We start from the raw sequence: 20,690 nt of genomic DNA, 5'->3' as shown, positions 1-20,690 counted from the left end.
CATGTGTTCCTCTTCTTAAGATCCTGCCCAGCAAATATGAAGTTAAATCAGCAGCTGATCCATTATGAATTTTACCTCATATTCTTAAAGTATTTACCTAGCAGTTATAAAATATAACTGAAAGTTATATAATGACTTAAGAACTTTATTTTTTTATACCACCACACCTTTGTCTGTGCAAACTTTTGTACTTTGGAAAAATATAGACATTAATGTCAAGTGCAATGATAAATCCTTGTGAATTTTAAGAGATGGAGCATTCTAATTTACATTATGACCATAAGTGGTTAGACAAGGATTCTTGTAAAAAGAAACGTCAGTACATTTATACTATATACATACACCATGCATGACACTTACCACTGTAATGGCAACAATTATAAAAAGGGTGATGAAACCCCCATAATCATAAAAATCATGCTCTTGGAAGAGTATATTTTGTGACATTATATGCCAACCATTTTACAACAATGCAGTCTGTGTAAATGTGGCTTTACCATTAAAAAAAACTCCTTCATGTATATTTGGATGGTATTTAACATGTCAACTATTCGACTAACATTTAACAGGAAAAAGTAAAGTAGACATTATTATTATTGTAATACAAACAAAAATCCTCAAAAAGAAAGAAATTTCAGAAGATTATAAAATTATACAGATTATTACTGGTATTAATATTATTATTACTGCAGACATTATTACAGACATTAATATTATTGTTATTAATAATAATAATAATATTATTATTATTATTATTATTATTATATGTAGGCAAAACACCATGTAAATATGAATTTAAAAATATATATAACTACTTACATACAGACTGCATTACCGAGGAATGTTTGTATTATCAAAAAAAGATAAAATGTATATACTTTATCTTTTTTGTGATGCTGAGAATGTTATCACTGGTTTTGTCACCTTTAATACATTAGACTGCTCCATCTCCTAAAAATGTCAAGTATTTATAATAGTAATCACACTGTTGACTACAATTTCCAAATTATATAAGTGCGTCAAGACAGAACAATGTTTGGTTTGAAATTTTTATGAGATGAAGGGGTTACATAATTCTCAACGAGACTGTATTTGTGCCAGAAAGATGGGTTACAATTCATATAATTAGGAATAGTTAGGATGTCATATGCATATGCAATTTTTATGGTGTAGGAAGGAATGAAATGAAGACAGATATCAAGAATGTAATACTTTTCTATAATTTGACGCTTTATACTTAACAAATCGAAGTACAAACAAAGACATGGGTAAGAAGCCATACATACATAACATATTTCTATATTCCAGCTTTAGTGCTAACCTAAAATTGTTAACCATTAAATTCTTCTATTCATATGGTTTAAAAAATGTAATAGATATTCATAAATTTACACATAATACTCTTATTTACAAAGTCATAAATATAGAATTACAAAATACAGAGTCCTAACAAAGAAATATTTCTTGGTTCCATTTCAGACACAAATTTTTCTTCTCCAATCAGGGACAGCAAAATTCCATAACATTTGTTTTCCATAGCAGAGAAACTGATGCACATGTTTGTACTTTTATAAGAGTTAACAAAACAAGACCAACAATATACATGCTAGCATAGCAAAAATAAAGCATAACTCTGCAAGTCAAATATACTACATTAACCATAAAATAATAGGAATGCAATGTTGCACTTCACCATTATGATAATAAACCAGAATCAATTCCTATACAGAAACAATATCTTCTGGCAATTAGCTTTCACAGTTCAGTATAGAATCTTTATCATATGTATAAATAAATGTTACAAATTATTGTGTCCATTGCAAAATGGCTTAGAACCCATCTATTATGAACTTCAAGAGATCAGTGAAATCTGTCAGAAACAAATTCATTTAACTCAAAAAGGTTACATGAATTGCAGAATCTCTAGCATGTAAACTAGTACCTCAACATATTCAAAGACTGCAAAATATGACTAAACTGGTTTCAGTGTGCAAGTATTATGCTTTTACTGACATTTCTTGATTTGTTTGAGACCTACTTAATGCTTTTTGAGATAGTCAGGTGCAAGATTATCACATTGGGCTGCACATAATACCCACCCAGCAGTGAACAGTGTAGACTTTTACCTACTACTTTACAGCAAGCCATCCGTGAACAATGAAGAACCAAACTAGTCACTTCCCAGTAAACCAGCAGTGAACAGTGCAGACCCAGATCTGCCATTGGATAATGATCCAGCAGTGAACAGTGTAGGATCAACTCTGTCACTACACAGAAAGCCAAAAGTGAACAGTGTTGACCCAGATCTGCCAATGGATAGTAACCCAACAGTGAACAGTACTCAGATCTGCCACTGGATAGTAACCCAGTGGTGAACAGTGTTGACAGGTCTGCCACTGAATAGTAAGCCAGTAGTGAACAGTGTAGACCCAGATCTGCCACTCAATAGTAACCCAGCACTGAAAAGTGTTGACTCATATCTGCCACTGGATAGCAACCCAGCAGTGAACACTGTAGGATCAAACCTGTCACTACACAGAAAGCCAGAGGTGGACAGTTTTCAATCAGATCTGCCACTGAAGTGAACAGTGTAAATTAAAAAATACTACTGCATAGTAAGTTATGAGTGAACAGTGTAGACTCAGATCTGCCAATGCATAGTAAGCATCCAGTTTAAGATTTACATAATTTCTACTCAGTGCAAGCAAGCAGTATTAACCTGATCAGGGCACATTGCAGTAGCAGATCTCGGTCTACACTGTTCACACAATGTACAGTACATCCTCACAATACTGTTTATCATAGGAATTACAGAAGTAGACTTATAGGCAAGGCTGCATTATAATGAGGTATTTTATACATATATTACTTTCAGATAATGAAATGGAACCCATGCCCATACCCATACTTAAAAACAGACTGCTTTACCATGAGGTATTTTATACATATTTTAAATAATGAAATGGGGCCCATTTACATACACGCATTTAAAATACTTTCTTATAATGAGATGTTTTATACATATTTCAAATAATGAACTTGTACCAGTGCTCATACCTGCATTTTAAAATAGACTGGCTTATAATGAGTCACTTTATGGTTAGGGAGTACTGTATATGAGTAAATATGGTAACCATTGAGCACCACAGTCTTCCATGAAATAATGATGGTAATATAGAGATTACACAAAATGTAAAACTTTAGTATCACAGACATCTATTTTTAATAAAACACTATTGGATCATCTGTTATATTCAGCATCCACCAGTCTCAATGCTTCCTTGAATGTTAATTTCTTTTTCCGATGTTTTCTTATATACTGAAAAACAAAACATGCAATTAATAAATACTTCAACATGTTGCAGTTTTCCTGCACCTTCAAGATTTCATGAATGCATTACAAAAATAGAAAAACAACAGATTAAGGTAGGAACAAGAGATCCTAATAAGCCTGAGATCATTCAATTGGTCAATAATCTGGACTAGAAATTTTGTAAAATTTAATTGAGCAATTTTAAGAAGCTGTCTAAGTATTTTTATATTTAATAAATGCATCCATTTTTAATAACAAAGCTGTGTCAGTTGCAAAAAAGCTTGCTATACCAAAACGATTCTCCAGGGTTTTCCAATTTCAGATAACTGCAGCTATATTTGATGGCAGATTAATATCAATGGTACTGTCTTTAAATGACCTTTATACCAGAATGCTTACTGACAAATTTGTTTAAATTCTGTTCAGTGCTTTCAAAGATAAGTCATTTAAAGGTCTGATTTCTCTATGGTGACCTATGTCACACAAGGCAAAACAAAAACATATAATGTCCTTCTGCACCTCTCCATCCATCTGGTGTGAATATTTTGTTTACAGCTGCTACAAAGAGCAATAACTTCTGGTTTTTTTCACCCTGGATCATCATCATGCTTTGTCCGCAAGTGATAATAGGTCAAGAAGATCAAGTTAAAGGAGAACAACTGTTTCATTTAGGCAGGTAGTCAATGCTTAGTGTTTCATGTATGGCTGCATAATGTACTATTGAGGCAGGTAGTCAATGCTTACTGTTTCATGTATGGCTGCATAATCTACTATTGAGGGAGGTAGTCTATGCTTACTGTTTCATGTATGGCTGCATAATGTACTATTGAGGCAGGTAGTCAATGCTTACTGTTTCATATATGGCTGCATAATCTACTATTGAGGGAGGTAGTCTATGCTTACTGTTTCATGTATGGCTGCATAATGTACTATTGAGGCAGGTAGTCAATGCTTATTGTTTCATGTATGGCTGCATAATCTACTATTGATGCTGGATAAATTCTCAGCAGACACGGTGAAGTTTACCATGAAATATTGCTGCTTGTGTGCAAAAGTCAATACTCAATGGTCAGTTGATCCAGTTTTTATCATATGGGTAAAACATCTTCAATAGGGATTAGACTTCTGAACCAGATTTACCAGTATACAAGAGTTCTTGAGGATTATGGATTCATGGGACAAAAGTCAAAATCACAGAAAGAAATGTTGAGGGTTTTTTCTTTTTAAGGGTCAATTGTTGAGAGCTTTGTAAAAGGGCCATATGATATTTTCTATACATTGAGAGTATTTATCAGCTTTAGCACATAAATTTGACAGCTGAGAGAAATCCTTTCTGTCAAAGGGATGGGTCAGAGGTCAAGAGCTGTATAAGTGTGTTCCAAAGGTCACAGCAACATTGTTGTAGATGAGGCAATACATTTATATATTTTATTTTTTGTAATCGTTGTGATGTCAGATGTGTACCCCTTGTACAAATTTTAAAGGCCTTTATGTCTCTGAGAAGAAGTTAAAAAAGCAAATATTGAGGAATGATGGATGCAGGGTCATATCCTAAGTTCACTTAAACAATTTCTGCATGACGATTAAGAACAAACTGTGGCTGAAAGTACCTATTTCATTGAAAAATAAACTGTGTAAAACAAATTAGGTATACATTTAATGATGCTGACCTGAAAATTTAATGAGTTATAGATAGGATAAAATTTGTAATGCTGTGTGATGAAACTATAGCAAAACAGATTAAGTTCAGGTATTGATCTGGCCTCATCTTATACTCAGCATCAACTTATGCATGGATGAAGGATGGAAAATTTACAAATTTTACAAATTCAACTTCTACTCCATATTGATTTATAGGCTGTCAGTAATATCATGGACTTGTCAACTGCATGGACCTCCATCTTCACAGCCCCACTCAATGAAGCTGGTCGAGCCCATTGCAAATTAATATCATTCATTCATCTGTCTTTTCATCAGTCCATCCATCCAACTATTAACAATTTTATTTCTGCAAGATAACTTTACTGGGAATTGTAGAATGTTTAACAAATTTGGTACACATCCTGAGGTGTTAAATTTCCAGCTTTCTCTGTCATCATTTTACACATGTCCATGACTGCATATCTCCCTTAATTTTCTTAACTTTGCAAGAGTGTTTGGGTGTGTGTGTATACATATATATATATAAAATTGTATTAACTAAAGAGAAGCTATCCTGAATGGTAATCAATGAAGGATGTGTGAAATTGGATACAGAGAGTACCTAAGTCATAAAACATACTGATATAGAGATCACAAAGTTGATGTTTGACAAATTGTAATTTAAGCATATACCTGTAAATTCTTCCTATCTGGGGAATATTCTCACCAACCACGTTTGCTGGCACAAATGAGTTGTTTAATAAAAGATGCAAGAGAGAATATCCTTAACGGAGTCCCCATCAATGAAACTGGTAGGATGCAGAATTAAATACTGTCATGACATGCAATGTTAGATGTTATGAAATGTATCAAAATATAAGAACCCAAAGACTGCTAACAAAAGCATCCATCAGAGCCCATTAATATCCTCTCTTCCATGAATTTCATCATTTTAAACAATCTTGTGGAAGTAAACATAATTTTCATCATATAATATGGATTAATCCTCTTTTTTCTGAACAAAACAACTGATTTTTAATTTGAGCATTATTGTAGATAAAATGTCAATTAATGAGATCGAACATGGAGAAAGCAGTGAAATGTGACATCCATAATGCATTAATGGAAACAAAGTATTTTTAAGATTTACAAGCCTTTATAACAAGCAAATGCTCTTTTTAACCATTATCATTACTGATTACAATAAATATTTCAAACCAATTTGTATGTTATCATCCACATTTATTGCCAATCCTTTACATTCAGAAAGTGTTAAGAAGAATTCTAGTGAGCAAAAGAGTTACTCAGCCCACAGGCAGACATTTTGTCTGATCCATGTAAGGTCTTTGCTGACTATCCCACAATGTACTATGTAGTTCACATTGTATACATGAGTTTATTTACACATTCATGTCACTAAGCAATGAATTCGGATAATATGGGTAACAGATTCTCAATCCAACAAACATCTAAAATCTTTAATATACATGAATTGTATATGGGACAAGTGAGAGATGTTATCATTCCTGGATATATGAAAGCAAGACAAAGGTAGTTAAAACTCTTACTTTTTTTGTGTCTTTAAGGGTGGTGTATCTGTACGAGCTCTCAATATTTTCTACATAAGACTTGTAAAGGTACTTCTGGTTCTCAATAAACTCCCGGGTCAGCTGAAGCTGTTGTTTCAGCATATCGTGTAGAGCCAACATGGCTGGGCTGTATGCTGTCATGGCTGTAAAGAGATTGACTGGATATAAAGATAACCTTTTTACATGGCAAGGCTGTATGCTGTCATGGCTGTAAAGAGATTGACTGGATATAAAGATAACCTTTTTACATGGCAGGCTGTATGCTGTCATGGCTGTAAAGAGATTGACTGGATATAAAGATAACCTTTTTACATCCAAGATTTAACAAAGACTTGGACACATGTGAGAGTGATTGATATGTAATTTGATATGTCAATTACCGTATATACTCGCGTATAAGCCAAATAATTTAGGAAAAAATAAGGCCCTGGAAGAAGACAGGTCGGCTTATCCGCGGGCCAGTGTCCAAACTTGACAGTTTTTATGCTTGTAATGGCTGTAAATCTTGGGACATAAAAAAATAATTTTTTCCATGTCCTATAACATATGCATGTAAAAACAAAATCATTTTCGGTGTCCCCACACTTATTAAACTGTTATAAAGTACAATGATTGATTTTGTTATTATTTTGTATGTGTGTATTTTCTGATTTCTCCAACACTAAATTAAATCAAGGTAAATACAGACTTCATAATTCACAGGCCAGTTGAGTTTACCCAGGAGATCGGGCTGAACTATAATGTACAGTACTTACACAGTGCAAAGCGTGCATACCATCACTGAAATCCTTATTTGTTCCCAAACATATTAGATGCAGATTTTGCTTTATTCATTGCTTTTAACAAACTGCATTCTTCCAGATAACATTTCAGCTAGTCCTTAATAGCTGTTACATTTACATTAAATCACGTGCACAAAAGTTACTCATTTTCAATCATATAAGCGATCCTCAAACCGAGGTAATATTTATTAACATGTATGCACATTTAATTTTACAAGGCACATAACCAGCATACCTTACATGTTCATGAAGAGTAGTAATAATAAAGGCTAAAATTCTCATTATAATCAACTAATCATCATCAATCTACTTTAGTTTTGTGTTTTGGCTGAACAACATCCTAACTTTCCACACAATGGACAGCTTGATGTTTTTGCATCTACTTTGTTGATAGTTGGCCTGATTTGTCTTTCGTTTTCCGACAACAATATAGGCGAGTTAATCATTAAAACCCTGAAACTGGCTTGTGTTAAGAGGGAATTTTGACCAGCAACTATACCAGTACATTGATGTGTAATTGCCTTTTATTAGCACAAATACTGTAATTTTGTAAATGGGGTGTAAGTCATACCTGTAAACTTGTCAAAATCCAAGTAGGGCAACTGAATAAAAAAAAATAGGGAGAAAGGGACCTAAAATCTGTAGTTTTTTTGTGGCATTTTTAAAACTGTGTTTTCACTAAATATTGACTGATCTTACGTGTCCTATAGGCATGAAATTCACAAAGGATGCGCCGTTTTCCCTGTGACACCCCTTATTTTCCCCCAGAACATGCCCTATTTTCATATTCAAGTCAGCTGTGGCCAAACTGCACAATAACTAAAGGTTAGTCTTAAATAAACATAAACAAGCAACAAAGCCAGAGCAACTAATTAAAAGTTTATCCTGCTTATCGATGCAACTATTTTGTGAAAACAACTGGCCCTCCATCATAATTCAAAGAAACCATCTTCCACACTACTGTGTGTTAAGCAAGCATCAGCAACTGATTGGCAAATAAAGATTCCCAATTTTGGTGAACCAAAAGATACCTAAATAGGCAGCCCCACGGTACTGTACATGTTGCAACAATTTTCCCCTCATATATCCTACCTTATTTCCTTATTGTCAACTCGTAAGGCATTTAGTATTGTTTACTATAAACATATGTAGTCTGAATTAGTCTCTTGAGGATAAATATGCTGCATGTTATTTATTTTCATTCCTTTTTTAATTTAACAATGGTATAAAAATGCCAGGTGTTCACTAGTGTTAAGTTTCTTTAATGGCAATGGCGCTATAGCATATGGAGTTACAGCATTCATGGTGATCATTCTTGGGATTGAAACTAATTGTCGACAGTTTTATTATTGTGGTTTATTTTTTGTTCTGTTTTTTTTTCTGATTTTTGTATTCTTGTAGAGGTAAAAAAAAATAATAATTTATGTGAGTAATGTTTAAACATAACATTCTATTTACTGAAGAATCGAATTCTTTCTAGTAAAGTAATTATTTCGTCACGACAATTTTTACAGGTGATACAAAAGAACATGGCTTCCATGGATTGCATACGATATATCTATTTATGTAAGACTTTTCTTTTTAAGGATAAATGAAAATCGAAGATATAATGTAATAATCAAGAGTTCTCTGCAAAAATCGGGGAAATATTATGAAATTGGGAGGTAGGCGTGGAACAACATCTAAAAAACTAAAGTTTTTTTCCTCCCAGCATGAGAGTTGACGGGTATGGTGTAAGGTCGCTTACATCAAAGCAAACAGCAACTCAGCTTCTACGGCATTAGCATAATTTTTGAAGCATTATTTTTGAAACCTCTTTATTGTATTTTGAGATATTGTTACAGTTTAGTGCAGTGGTGCCCATGATTCGACTCCAAGGGATGTACTTCTTTCAGCGCATTTTTAAACCTACAATGTACATGCAGTGGTGCCATTATGTAAATATGTTCTATTGCCTAATTGCGAACATTGAATCAAACCGTATTGTTGTTCGTTGTGTTGTCATACTGGGATCACATTTTAAGGAGTTGGGTATTTACAATTTCAAGGCAAAATAAACACATAATTACTGGTGCACTGATATAAAATGTCCAATGCAATATTGCATAAACAAAAAATAATTAAGTCAAATGGGAGAGGTAGTGTTACAGCAGCTCATGAATGCTCAATTCTTGTCAACATTCGATAAGTTATACACAAATCTAAATTAGGCAGAAACAATAAGAAAACAGAAAATTAAATAAATTACTTTTCATACATGTTTATACCATTTCTTTTTAATAATTTTTGTTAATATAAGTTTGTCTAAATAAATGCATTTAGAACTTACCGCATGATGTCAAAGAGTTGTGGGTCAGCTTATACGTGGGTCATGCACTTTTTAGTGTTTATACCTACATGTATTCAGTTTGGTGGGGTTGGCTAATACGCGAATGGGTTTATATTTGAGTATATCCGGTAATGTTATTTATGCCAGTTACAACAAGGTACTCTGTTAACAAATTTCACTGGTTCCTTCAAGTTTATGGTAAACAGATCCCACATCAATTAACAGATGAGTACAATAAATGGTAAAACATGAGGACTGTAGCATATATATGAGTTATCCTCTTTGCTGGCACTAGTAGAGTACAGTTGATAATGTGATCAATGATCTCAGTCACCTCAACGTTTGGTCAAGGAATGCAGTCTTGAACTAAACTTACTGAGAAGAAACCATTAGTTTCTTATTAGCCATACAACTGATTTTTAGACCCCAGAATCCAAAAGGCTTCTTTATTACCATAAGTGCAAACTACCCACATGGTTTGGTCAAGAAACTTACTCTACAACAAAAGTTATTCTGCAAAACCAAATTTCTCCAAGTCACACTGACCTTGACCTTTAACACACTGACCTCTAAGTCAATAGGCCCCTTACATACCTCAAGTGCAAGATCGCCAGAAAATCTAACCAAAGTATGTTTACAACTAAAGTTTTAATTTAGAAAATCATCTTTCTTCTGTCAGGCACTGACAATGACCTTTGATGTCTGGAAACTAAAATCTAGAGGCTTCTTTCTTCATCTGTGTGTAAGTCATCTACATTACCTAGGCTTGGCTGAGAACCGGAAATTTTTGTGCAGAAACCTTTTTTTTCAGCAGCAGTTACCTTGATCATTGACCCCAAAATTAATAGGTTTGTTCCTTACCGCAAATGTACGCCATCCTCAAAATTTAATCGAGGTCGGTTATGCAGAATTTATATTACTGTATTAAAACTATCATTCAGTCACAGTGATCTTGACCTTTGACCTATCAGGTTCATCTTTACCACAAGTGCAAGCCTTATCTAGTTTGGCAGGTGCAGATAATAGAGAACTCAAGTAATACAAAAAAAACCACTTTCTTCTTTCTGTCAGTGACCTTTACCTTCAGTCTTTTGACCCCAAAATTTGATACAGTTCTTCCTCATTCAACATGTAAGCCACCTAAATAGGTTTGTAAAAGCAGGTGGTGGAGAACTCTAATTGGTGCATGGACACCATTTTTTCTTCTTGCAGTGAGTGACCTTGAACTTGGATCTCTTGACTCCAAAATCAATAGGATTCTTCTTTACTCCAAGTACAAGCCATCAACAGAGTTTGTTAACTGTAGATGGTGGATGAATCAAGTTATTATGCAAAAACAAAAGCAGATTAATGGACAACATTGTATTAAACATAATGTCCTCTGCATTTTGGCAGGGACATAAAAATGGATGAATGCATGAATGAACCACTGAATATGTATGCTAGGTGGACATAAAAATTTATAATATTTAATAATATATCATGCCAAATTGTGACAAATGATCTCAGTATTAAGTTCACATGAAATTTAGCTGACAGCTTATTGAAATAAACACATGGTAGTAACAACATGAGAGAGATGGATGACAGGATGGATGGGAGGAATCCAAATGGAAAAGCTTAATCTGAAATCCCTAGTTATCTAAAAAAAATATGGGGAATAATCAATAAATGAATTAATGATAATTTATTTGGAAAGAAATGCCCATACCACACGAAAAAGTGAAGTAATTTACAATGTAACTTTATACAGGACCTTAAGCATTTAATTAATGCATCAAAGATTTTGTTCCTACACTAAGACTTGAATTCAACCAATCCTTAATCTGCTTGCTTATTCAAGGTAGGGATTAATCATCTATTATCCTTTAACTTCTGTGAACACTTCCCAACATTACACTAGAGCTAAATATTTGTTGCAAGATAGTACATTATTTTTTGATCCCAAGATTTTCAAGGATGAACACTGCAAAATTTTATGATTCAACCAGTTAATTATTTAAGAAGGGATACACAATATGACCCACATAAACTGACTTTTTTTTTTACAAAGCAGAAACATAAATTAAAATCATTTTTGTCATTTTTTACCATATAAAAACAGAATGTACTACATCTTGATACAACATGGACATATATTTGCAATATAGAAAAGAAATTGTTCTCAAAATGACACTTTACAATCATGCTAAAATGTAATGACTGGTTGAAACACTCTACAATAATGGGGGCACTCTACAGGTAATATGAACTTCTGAGAGACTGACATGTAAGGTGAAGTTGTTTGTATTTACAACATGCATACTGGAGAAACTGCTGGGATATCTCTATGTTATTTCATGCATTGTGGGTGAAATGTCTCTGAATGTTGTACTTGTGGATAACGTATATGATCTAAGCACCAAGTTAGCCAAATAACTGCTCCAAAATTCAAATTTAATCTAAAATACTGTTTCAGTTATTAAAATAGGGACAATTTTTCCACATTAAACAATAACAGCTTCTGAAAGTGCAATGAATGAATTACAAAATATTTCAAAGGTTAAAAAGGTCTCTGATTCTTTTCTTTTTTTTAATTTAGCTCAAGTCCAGAAAGTGAAAAGGACCAAGAAGAGCTAGCAGTTTTTTTGGTAAGTGAACATTTCAAGTAGGGCCAAGCTGTATACTCTATAACCCAAATCACACCCATCAATCATGCACCCTAATAAAGGGAATCAAATGTACTTTTAACATACATAAGATACACAAAGTCTTTCTTAAACAGCCAGTGAGGAAAACCTGGGAAATTCTGTTCTTTTTTAAATCTAGCCCTATGCAAACTGCAGAGTGCCACTAATGATAAAATGTAATGACTGATTGTAGAACAATTTATAATAATGCTATACAATAATGACTTTTTGTAAGATGATTTTTAAGACGCAAACCTTCCAAAGCATCAGATGACACCACATGAGTGGCAATTGGAGTGGGGTCCACAAATCCCAGTCCAAGGGCAGTATCTGGAATGGCAAATCCAGAGCCATATATGTTCCAATGATAATGTAAAGCATCGGTCATTGTCTGGGCTCCTGCTGACTTGGTCTCTGTTGATTTCTTTGGCTTCTCAAACTTTGATGAAGTAGAAGGAACAATGCTGTAAAAATGTGACAAATAAATAAATGCCATTTATAGATATATTTAGAAGTCACTCTGCTTGATTATAGCTTACATGGCCATAAAGCCAAATTATATTTTTAGATGTAGCACGGCATCCTTCATGTATCATCAATTTCAATTAAACCTGTCACATGGGTTTGTTTTAAAATCTTGGACAATTTCCATAATGAGCAAGCACCTGATTGACTAAACATGTTACCACTCTGAAAAACATATTTTAAATCCAATTTAGATCATAGTGGGAATATTTGCTTATACAATTAAAATCATGGATAAACTCAGTAATGTGGAAGACCCATGCATATTAATGAGATTACCGCTATGCTGCATAAGAATGGCTGAGCTTATTACCACTGATGAGATATATTTTTGATCCAATTTTGATCAAATCTGAAATAACGGCTAACATAATAAAAATACTGGATGGATTCAATAATAAAAGTGAGATCCAAACATATTAATGAGGTAATCTAGCAAATAAGCCTGTTACCATTCTGAAAACCCTATTTGAAATGTAATTTTGATCAAACCTGGAATGTATGCATTTATCATCCAGATCTTCAATAATGAATGAAATCCATACATATTAATGAGGTGACCAAGAATCTGATTGGCTGAGCCTGTTACAACTCTAGAATTTATAATGCTAATCCAATTTTGAACAGATATTGAATATTTGCTTACATGATAAAGCCTCTGATGATACTGTATTATCTTCAAGAATTTGGACAAGTTAAGTAATGAGCAAGATCCACATATATCAATGAGGTGGTTTTGTATTTGACTGGCTGTGAAAGTCATATTTAAAAAAAATATTTTCATCAAACTTCAAATATAGGAGTATGTGCTTAAGATCTTGTATGAATTTGATAATTCATAGAATACTTGCATATTAATGAGGTGATCTTGCATGTGATTGGCTGAGGTTGTTAGCACACTAAAGACTATTTCTGATCCAGGTTTGGTAAAATTTGCTATGTAGGCTTAGATCATTAAGATATATAATATATTTCATCATTACAAGCAAGATCCACACATATTAATGATGTAATCCTGCACATGATTAGCTAAGCTTCCAACCACCAAATAGGATGTATTTCTGATTTTAATCAATATTTGTATGAAAGACTAAGATGATTTTTATTTTGTGTGAGGCCTATGCATGACATGATCTTACATGTAATTATCTGCTTGTAACATGATCTTACATGTAATTATCTGCTTGTTGTAACATGATCTTACATTCAATTATCTGCTTGTTGTAACACTATAAGGACTGATCATTTGGGGGGATATATAAGTCGTTTTCTTACAATACTACATAAGCCTGCCTAGTGAAATTCCCATTTCTTATGTAAGCCCTGTGAGTCATTTCAGTCCATCTTCTTTTCTTTCTGTATCAAAAGCAGGTTTTTTCATACCATGCTAATAGGACTGGTAAATACCTAACATCAAACAAAATATGAAATATATAGACCATGTGCAGCATGCAACCAAATAAAAGTACAAAATCTCTTTAATGTGCAGCATAAAAGCAAATGTCTAGTGGTCTGGAGCATTGGTTTATAACAATTAGCACTTGTAATCATCTTGACCCAAAAACAGACAACATGGATTCATCTAAGCCTCATTGATAAACTGGGTTCTTAGTTCCACAACAATAACACCAAAGGAAGTACAATAACAGAAAGAATCCTTGCTTCTCAAAGATCTAAGTGACCATGGATAAAACCAAGCATTAGTATTACTGTGACCTAAAAGAATTTGGCCTTACAGTTACTGTATTGTAGTGATTATTATGTAATTAATTTTGTACACAGGTATAGATTCTATTTTAAGATATTACAGTGCCTGTAGATGGCAAAGGATCTATAAATATATGTTGTCAAATTCTAATAATAAAACCTGTCAACAACTTTGAGGTAATTTCTCATGGGCTGGTGGGGTCAGATCGGTTCTTTGAAGAATTAAGTTATTTCCCATTGGATGGGTAAGGTCCTATGAATAAGTATTGTGAAATATTAGATTGAGTAGTGAAATCTGTCATGTGGGGTATAATGTGACATATAGTCGTAATAGATTTTTGAAGGTGTATATAAGGAGAGAACTGAGCAATCAATTCATTCCTATTTTGTATTCATTCCTGCCTCAGATTCTTGTTTCATATGTTAAAAAAAGTGTGTTTAGATAATTTGAGAGGAGACATTTGACATTCAATGGAATTACAAAGTGCTCATTGGACTAAAATACTATTCTGGGACTACTGTGAATTATTAAAATGATTTCTCGACAATACCACTGTGATATGCACATTTGGGGATCTGAAGCTGATTCGGAAAATTTGATTCTTTTTGGACTTTAACAGAGCTTTGTAGGATTATTCTGGATTCAATTCTTAATAATGTGAGTTCCTCTTACATTTTTATTTTATAACTTTGATAACTAATTTATTTGTTAAGTTTTACAAAACTTATTGGTTATGCTTCTTTCTGTTACTGGTGGCCTAAGTGGTTAGAGCATCTGCTTTGGATGTGCGAGATTCTAACCCCAGCTGAGTCATACCAAAGACTTACAAAAATGGTACTAGCAAGTGCCTTGCTTGGCGCTCAGCATTACAATGTTAGTTTTAGGACTAGTCGGCCTGGTGTCAGGATAATGAGACTGGGTGGGACATCATGCTACATGACTGTGGCATGATGCCGCAGTACTACACATCACTATAAACTGCCACAATACAGATAGGTCCCTTTATTACAAGCACCTCTCAAAAGAAACCAATCTATTAGCAGGTCACTTCTTATATGAATCCATCTTTTAATCACAGACAGATAAGCTAAGAAAGATGCAAACAATCATAAGTAGCCAAACAATGTACAATGAATCCTGTTATGTATTTTTGTTAACAAAACCATCTTACCTCTACATGAATGTCAGCATTATAATGAAACATGATTCCTTGTTAAGATCCTGAGTAGTCTAAATTGCTCACCAATCACTGCCATCTCAACACTGTCTGCATGTGTTCAAGTCTCTGGCTTGGCATATGTGGGTAGGCAAGAAAGCTTGCCAGTAGCTTCCCATGGGTTCAGTGTTTCTCCCTGGGGTTTTCCCAGGTTCTTCTTCCACCAGTTATACTGGCCACCATGAATAACCTATCATGTGCTGAAAAATGGCATTAAGCCCACAACAGCAACAACAATTCCTTGGCAGTGTGTTGTTTGCTAAATTAACAAAATATTTAGGTGTCAACAGATAAAATTTAAGCAAGTCAGTAAAAGTGGAAAATATGCTAAGCATCGATATTTTTACATGATTTCTACTGCCCTTTATGCAAATATTAATGGTAGCAAGTTACAAAATGTGTGAATCAAGCGATCCCATCACTTGGATGTGACACTGCAAAGTTTGCACATAGCAATCTGTATATACTCATTATTCATAACATTATTAAGGATATAATGATATACCCAACAGCTACAAAATGGTAGTCCTTGAAACACAAACAACATGTACTACATCTGTACATCCAATGCTAGTGTATTAATAACATTTGAACATTGAAAAAGCTGCAAGTCAGTATAGATTTTTATAAGAAGCCAGGCTAGTAACAAAATACCCAATTTGTCCAGAACTAAGATTTAGAAAATATATTTGTACCTTTTAGTGTAGCTTTCCTCATCTGAGTAGGAATAACTATCTGTTATGGTCTTTTCTGATGTCTCTGAGGTCCTGGAAACTGTAGCCACAGATTCTGTGTCACTGTCAAACTCCTCTGTGTATTCACCACCTGTCTCTTCTCCAGTGTAGTGTGTCTCAATTTCAGATGCTGATTTTGTCTTGTCTATGTAACTACTAGCTCCAATCCTTTCAGAAATACTTTCAAAATCTTCAGAGTATGATGTTCTCCGAGACTCAACTTCTGAGGCCACTTCTGAAGCAGAATCTACTGCACGGAATTTACTCCCAAACACAGGAACTTTTTCAGACATCTCAGTCTTAATTTCTTCCGTAAAATCATATTTAGCCTCAGACACTTCACTAGCAACACTTTCTTCATCCTTGTCCTTTTTACTAATTGCGGGACCAAGAAGATCTTCCACAGTCTGAAGCCCAAAAGCACTGAAAAAATCATCATCTTTTTTAAATTCCACAGTTTTTTTTTTCTTTTTCTGCCTGTGATCTGACAATTCTGAAAAAGATTGATCTTTGTTTTTCAGAGATGATTTGATTGGGGAGTCAGGAGTTTTTTTCTTCTCAGCATCCTTAACATTGGTCCTCCGGCCTTTCTCTAAGGCCTTGAAGGTTGAGCTTGATCTAGCTGTGGCCTTGAAAACTGAATCTTCAGTTTTTGAGGTAGCTTTGAATAGTGACTCTGCTACCATGGGTTCTGAAGCTCTAAATGGAGAAACTCCAGTTTTGCCAGAAGCTCTGAATGGGGATGGACTTTCCCCTCTAGACTTTTTATTGGGTGAGGATGAATCTTGTTTGGATTCTGAGGGTTTTTCTCTGCCTTTCACAGGAGATGGACTTTTGGACTCGGATTTCTTGAATGGAGAACCTGAAGTCATCTGTGAGGATTTAAATGGGGATGTGTCAGTAACAGTGGTCTTGTCCTTTTTCTTGGTTTTACCAGATTTGAAAGACACAGCTTGGTCCTTTCTGGATTTTCTTGTAGATGGGGGATCCAGATCTTCAGTGACAGGACCCAATTCATCCAGATCCATCACAATGTTCACTACAGAGAAATATGGAATGCCCTGAGATTAGGTGCAAAACTTTTAAAGGAAGGGTAACTTTCTTTAATATATTATTTGTTTCTTGTGGATATTTAATTTGATAACATTTACAGACCAGAAAACAACAAAACTAATTCCACCAAAAGGAGTGACTGGAATTAACCATCTCCATGCCCATCAAATGGTTGCTACTAAATGCTGAGCCAAACAAATTATACTGCAGGGAAAAAAAATGGAACACAAACTTTCAGGCATTTTATATGTATTTTGGAATCAAACCTACCTGCATCATCTTACTCTTCAGCTATGGCCATTTTTTTTGTTTTGCAGTGAACTAGCAAATGTGTAATGCATTAAAAGTTTTCACTTCTGAAACCAGATGTTCGATTGGTTATATACCCAAAGTCCCACTGACCATTATTAAAAATAGATGATACAGAGTAAATTGCTAAAATGGGAATTCACCATTTTCAAATAAATAATTATCTCTCAATGGACCTGGTGCTCTACTGTTTGAAAGGAATTTTCAGAAATTCAAGACAAGACCATTTCTTCTAAATAACTGCTGCATAAATCTCTCATATTCTTCAGGAAGAAGAATTTCAAGATGGCTGCTATGACAGCTTTTTGAGTGTTGTTTGTAAGATCATCACTATCTTTATTTAAACATCATAAACAGTCTTTTAGTGAAAACCACATGTCTATATGACTATCCTGTCAAGAGGAGTAATGATAACAAGATTTTGAATAAGGCCATTGCAGAAACCATGATGGGTGTAAGAATGGCTCCATTTTCATTTAGGACCAACAAGACACCATAAAAAATTGTTTGGTGAAAGCACTATGTCAATACAACATTCTACTTAGGACTAAAAAAAACATGAGAGTTTTAAGATTACTGACATGGTGGCCATACCGGATATCAGAATGGCACCACTTTTACTTGGAACCAACAAGACATCATAAGATGTCTTATCGTGAAAGTCCGTGTTTATATGATCATTGATCCTAAAGGAGTATCAATAAAAAAAATGTTAATTTATGTGAAGTTACATGGCAATTGTCCAAGTATTTCAGGAGGATCTGTGATAACAAACTTGTGCATACAGACAGATGCACAGACCATTAGCTCTTCTGGTCTATGATCAGATGGTTACAAATAATCAAATGTTGAAGTTAGGCCTATCATTGACTCCTAAAGATAGATTTAAGAAAAGCTCATATAAACCTAAAATCAGACCAGAACTTGATTATCAACAATTAATATTTATTTATGTCATAAAAAGGACAAGATATATGATGAGGCCATTATTGACCCATTGATTTCCTTATGATAAGAACCACTATTGACCCACAGTACTTTTGGACCCAGCTTACTGACCTAGGTCAATACCATCTATACCACCACATGACTCAACAAAATTTGTATCTCTCAGGTCACACTCAAATGTTTTATTTACACATGCAGTGAGACTTACAAAGTTAGTGTAAAGGGACACATCTATTATAGCGACAAAAACACTAAAACACACACACCAATGCAACAAACAAATCTATCTTTATGTCTGCTGCAAAAAATGGTGTTATTTTATCAACGTATCGTACACTCTTTGGTTGCATGAATGAATCTGTATAGCAAAATCTGCAAGCATAAATGATTTTACCCTTCAGAAACTAGTGCAAACAATGAGCCTCATGCATGAGAATCTCCCACTGGTGCACCCAAGTGAAGTTAGATACCAAGAGGTGCATCAGTCAGACCAATACAATGGTGTTAGTTTGCAGCAAGATCTATATACACCGGCAAATATTTACTTGGTTTTTACTGCCTGTAAATAGGATACCTGTTTTGGGACACTAAGGCCCCAGTTCCATATCAGTACTTCGAGACATCAGTGGTTTTCTAATTTGAACAACACCATTACAAACTCCATGCTAATCATTTTATCCTCAGTAGTCATCAAGTACAGCTTACAAATTGTGCTGAGCAAACTTTATGCCACCATCAGAAAATCTGAGTAGACCCATATTCATGTGAAGTTAACTGTAATGTAATTACTTTACCAATGCTGCCAGTCACCCCAGTTACTATTGATATGGCTTCAGAAACAATTCCGATTGGTGTATCTATAATAGCTGCCCTTGTCATGATTCCTACCACACTAAGGCCAACGGTTGTTCCTCCTTTCAAATTCACAAATTGCATCCACAATAAAACGTGTTTATATTTCAAGAGTACCATGGTTCCCTTAGTGATTTTATCCTGCAGCTGTTGTTCAGCTAAGATTATTTTTTCAAGTTAGTAATTCTGAGGGTGTATCATAGTTCTCCTAGTAAAAATGTGATCGACAGTGTAATTACACAACAGACTGTCCTTATTCAGGTCCAAAACACAGAAGTACTTCTAACTAATTACCCGTTTTTACTTCTACAACCGCTATACAATCATAGAAAATATTTAATTGAGGAATATTTAAGGTGCTGGTGAATGTACATTCTGGGAGCCATGTAGCATGTTCACTTACAACCATATTGATTACACCATTGATTGGTGTCTGAAATGATCATTCTTATTTTAGCCAAAGAACTGTTACATGGACATGTGTTTCCTTGTTGAATATTAGTGAAGATTTTGCTTTTCTTAGTCAAGTCAGTGTTGGTTTAACATAATCAATGAGAAATTAATTCACAGGGGTGGATTTGTTGGTGAATTCTACTTCATCATTCTAAAAACAATCCCTGGATATTTTTATGCCAGGCAGTGAAGTCTGCAACCATGCCTTGTTTAATGCTAAAACACCAAGTTGGCCTAGAGTTGGTATTGATATATCAGGGTGGTCCCAATCGTCAGTTTCTATTTGGTCCCTACCAAGATTATATTTCACTGCATACTAGGATTGTTAACACCACTTTGAACAGATATTCATCGACAAGAGGCATTATATCACGCTTGATGTTAGTGTTATGGGTCAGCCAATCCAACACCTCTGTCAGCAAATTCCACAAACTAATCAACACATTCAGAATCCATCATTTATTATGAAATGATTTATCTCATTTTAAATACAAATGCCAAAAATGGTTAAGTACCCATCAGGAGAGATGTTGAGTCCATTTAAATAAATTTCATCTCAGGTGACTACT

The 20,690-nt window shown here is 34.3% G+C and overlaps 1 protein-coding gene across 1 annotated transcript in view; it reads right to left on the bottom strand.

The window, feature by feature from the left end:
• Positions 1-1,204: 1,204 nt before the first annotated feature.
• The window catches only part of LOC149807076 (uncharacterized), a 56,764-nt gene continuing 37,278 nt past the window's right edge, over positions 1,205-20,690 (bottom strand). The window contains exons 6-9 of the mRNA XM_089961543.1: positions 16,468-17,545; positions 12,579-12,787; positions 6,523-6,686; positions 1,205-3,319 (exon numbers count right to left, since the gene is read on the bottom strand). Of these exons, the coding sequence (XP_089817669.1) occupies positions 3,242-3,319; positions 6,523-6,686; positions 12,579-12,787; positions 16,468-17,545 (1,529 nt within the window). The 3' untranslated portion in view covers positions 1,205-3,241. The remainder of the gene's footprint in view (positions 3,320-6,522; positions 6,687-12,578; positions 12,788-16,467; positions 17,546-20,690) is intronic.

The sequence above is a fragment of the Sinohyriopsis cumingii genome, chromosome 1, assembly GCF_028554795.1.
Source record: "Sinohyriopsis cumingii isolate HCF-2022 chromosome 1, ASM2855479v2, whole genome shotgun sequence".
Lineage (NCBI taxonomy): Eukaryota > Metazoa > Mollusca > Bivalvia > Unionida > Unionidae > Sinohyriopsis > Sinohyriopsis cumingii.
The sequence above is the reverse complement of the archived record's forward strand: the minus strand, read 5'-3'. Positions and strand labels throughout refer to the sequence as shown.